Here is a 2,735-nt window from a genome sequence, read left to right on the forward strand (position 1 = left end):
CGCTTTTACTTATATGTTTTCTACCGGCGGGGAGCTAGCTAACATTCTGGGCTTGGGTCCCAAACACAGCGTCCAAAAATTCCCTTTCTCGGCAGACATTACAGGGGGTTTTAATTCCTTGTATCTGTACACGGATATCGTAGAACATCAGTTTGTGGGGGACTTTTCTGTTCCCCTGTTACGTTGTGTCCCTGTCCAAGAAAGGAACAACGAGTTTGTCACCATCACCTACGATAAACCTCATTACGTCCCTATCAGTAAACACCACATCGACACCATTACCATTGAAATAAAGACAGATCAGAACAAAAGCGTCTCATTTCGCTTTGGCAAGGTGATCATCAAGCTACACCTGCGCCCCCGGAGAGAGCGAGTTTTCTAAAAAAGAAAAACAGTATTATGGCGATCCTAAAAAATTGTGGCGACCCCAATGTCTACAGAAACTATTACAAACCCCAGGCAGGATACGCCCTTCCCAGATATCATGGGGCCCCCATGATGTATGAGTCAGGCATGGGTGGAATATTCCGTAGCCTCTTTCGAAAAGCCGTACCGCTTTTGAGGAGGGGGCTAGAGATTATTAAACCCCACGTAAAAACCGCCACTCAAAACATAGCTAAAGACGTGGTAGGACACAACGATACAAAACACATCCACACCGGTCACCAAGAATGCCACAGCGAGGCTGTAGTAACTACTGATGCGGATGTCGGCGCAAGCCAGCTTCACCACAGCTATGTGCTTGCAGTATGTGTAGGGAATGATGTTGGTTCTGCAGTATGGCCACCTCCTCGCCAGGAAGAGATAGGGCAATACGAGCATGATGCCACGCAGCACCACGGCCAGGCCAATTTTGGCCACCACAGGGTTTGTCAGAGTGGTGGAATGTCTCAGGGGATCACAGATGGCCACGTAGCGATCAAAAGCCATGGCCACAAGGATCCCAGAATGCATAGAAGAGAAGCTGAGAAGGCAGAACATCTGGGTGAGGCAGGCGCTGAAATTGATCTCCCTGGAATTGAACCAGAAGATGCTCAGCATTTTGGGTAGGATGGCCGTAGACGGGACCACGTCGGCGACGACCAGCATGCAGAGGAAATAGTACATGGGCCCATGGAGGCTTGGCTCCCTCTTCACGATGAACAGGATTGTGAAGTTCCCCAAGATGGCTATGGCATAGATCGCACAGAAAGGGATGGAGATCCAGACATGGGCTGCCTCCAGGCCAGGAATGCCCAGCAGGATGAAGGTGGAAAGGTTGGTAAAGTCGGTTGAGTTGGAATCTGACATGGAGCAGGAGAGAAGGTTTCCAACGCTGAGGCAGAATGGTGTTTCCTGCATGTACCGTGCGTCCCCCTGACTTCCTGTATGTGCCCAGGGTCTAGGGTGATGGTCGCAGGACAAATGCCTGGATGGAAAGAAAATGTTAATATTAGACACTACATACACAGCTCGAGGCTTGTCTCATGGATGGAGCAGGTTGGTCGCTCTTCACACACTGAAAAATGACATTTTAATGATTAAGATAAATGAATTATGAACAATTGACCCTACTAATGTCAGTTCCATATTTTATGGTGCTCCTTTCGTCAATAATTCCTACACATCGTGGTATGGGAAACATTAATAGGCACCAGCACGAAACACGAGTGGATGCTGGTTTTCCCTCATTGTTCCTTAGGCCTTATCTGCACTGCCAAGTTTTTTTGCCAAGAGGCTGCATTTGGTGAAGAAATAGTGGAGGTGTAAACACTACAAATCCGCTTTTGAAGACAGAACTCCTCAGTTTCAGTGACGTAATAAAGGCACCTTAACGAGAGGTGTAAGGGTTTGCAACAATGATTTCTTTTAAAGGCTTTTTCGTCATTGACCAAAGTTTCAGCAAAAAAAATCTGCCAATTTACACATAGGCTCAATACAATGAAACCCAGGCTACAGAGTCCATGCTGTAGGAAGTTTCCCATTCACCTAGTTATTGAAAATCTGAGAGTGGGAAAAAAACACCTTTGCCAAGACATGTGCCAGGGGAAACATCCCAACTAGAACACACCTCAGGGAAAAGACTTGGGCATCATTGATAGCAGCTCCACGCAAACACCTGCTCATTTGCGGTAGTGGCCACAACAAAGACAATGTTCAGATGCGTAAGGAATGGGATGGAGAATATCCTGCTCTGGAGATACACTCACTTTTGGTCACCCAGTCTCTATAAAGGATGTAGCAGATAGAAAGGGGATTCCCCAGGCAGCCTATGAGAATGGGGGAGGCTAGAGTATTTCAATGCAGGGGTAACTTGGCTTAAATTTAACGGCTTTTGTTCTACTGGAATTCAGACAGAATGATCTAATTGTCCCTTCTGATCTTAAACCCTATGAATCTATGGATAAAGAAAGTAGGTCAAGCATTTATATTTACTCTGTCTCATAACACAGGAACAAGGGAACATTCAAGTACATTGAAAGTCTGAATATATAACATTGAGAAAGAAAAATTGTTTACCTAATCCATATTTGGCCTGTGGAACTCCTTGCCACACACATTATTGGAGCAAAGAGCATAGTTGAATGGGATTCACAAATGGATTGGGCATTGTAGGTGGTGCTGGTAACACCATAGTTAGTTAATGCTGTCTGACACATTCAATTAGGAGACCTCATTTTCAGTTGGTTATAATTTTGCCAAATTTTAACCATTTGGACTGAAATTTCCCACGCTGAGTTTCTGCTTCTAGCTGA

The 2,735-nt window shown here is 45.5% G+C and overlaps 1 protein-coding gene across 1 annotated transcript; it reads right to left on the bottom strand.

Moving 5' to 3' along the window:
• Window positions 1-570: 570 nt before the first annotated feature.
• Window positions 571-1,607, bottom strand: LOC125635703 (olfactory receptor 52N4-like). Its single transcript, XM_075121085.1, has 2 exons — window positions 1,604-1,607; window positions 571-1,169 (listed from the first exon to the last, which is right to left on the bottom strand). Exons 1-2 carry the CDS (start codon window positions 1,605-1,607, stop codon window positions 571-573), a joined length of 603 nt encoding a protein of 200 aa, XP_074977186.1.
• Between the last annotated feature and the right edge of the window lie 1,128 nt (window positions 1,608-2,735).

The sequence above is a fragment of the Caretta caretta genome, chromosome 1, assembly GCF_965140235.1.
Source record: "Caretta caretta isolate rCarCar2 chromosome 1, rCarCar1.hap1, whole genome shotgun sequence".
Taxonomy (NCBI): domain Eukaryota; kingdom Metazoa; phylum Chordata; order Testudines; family Cheloniidae; genus Caretta; species Caretta caretta.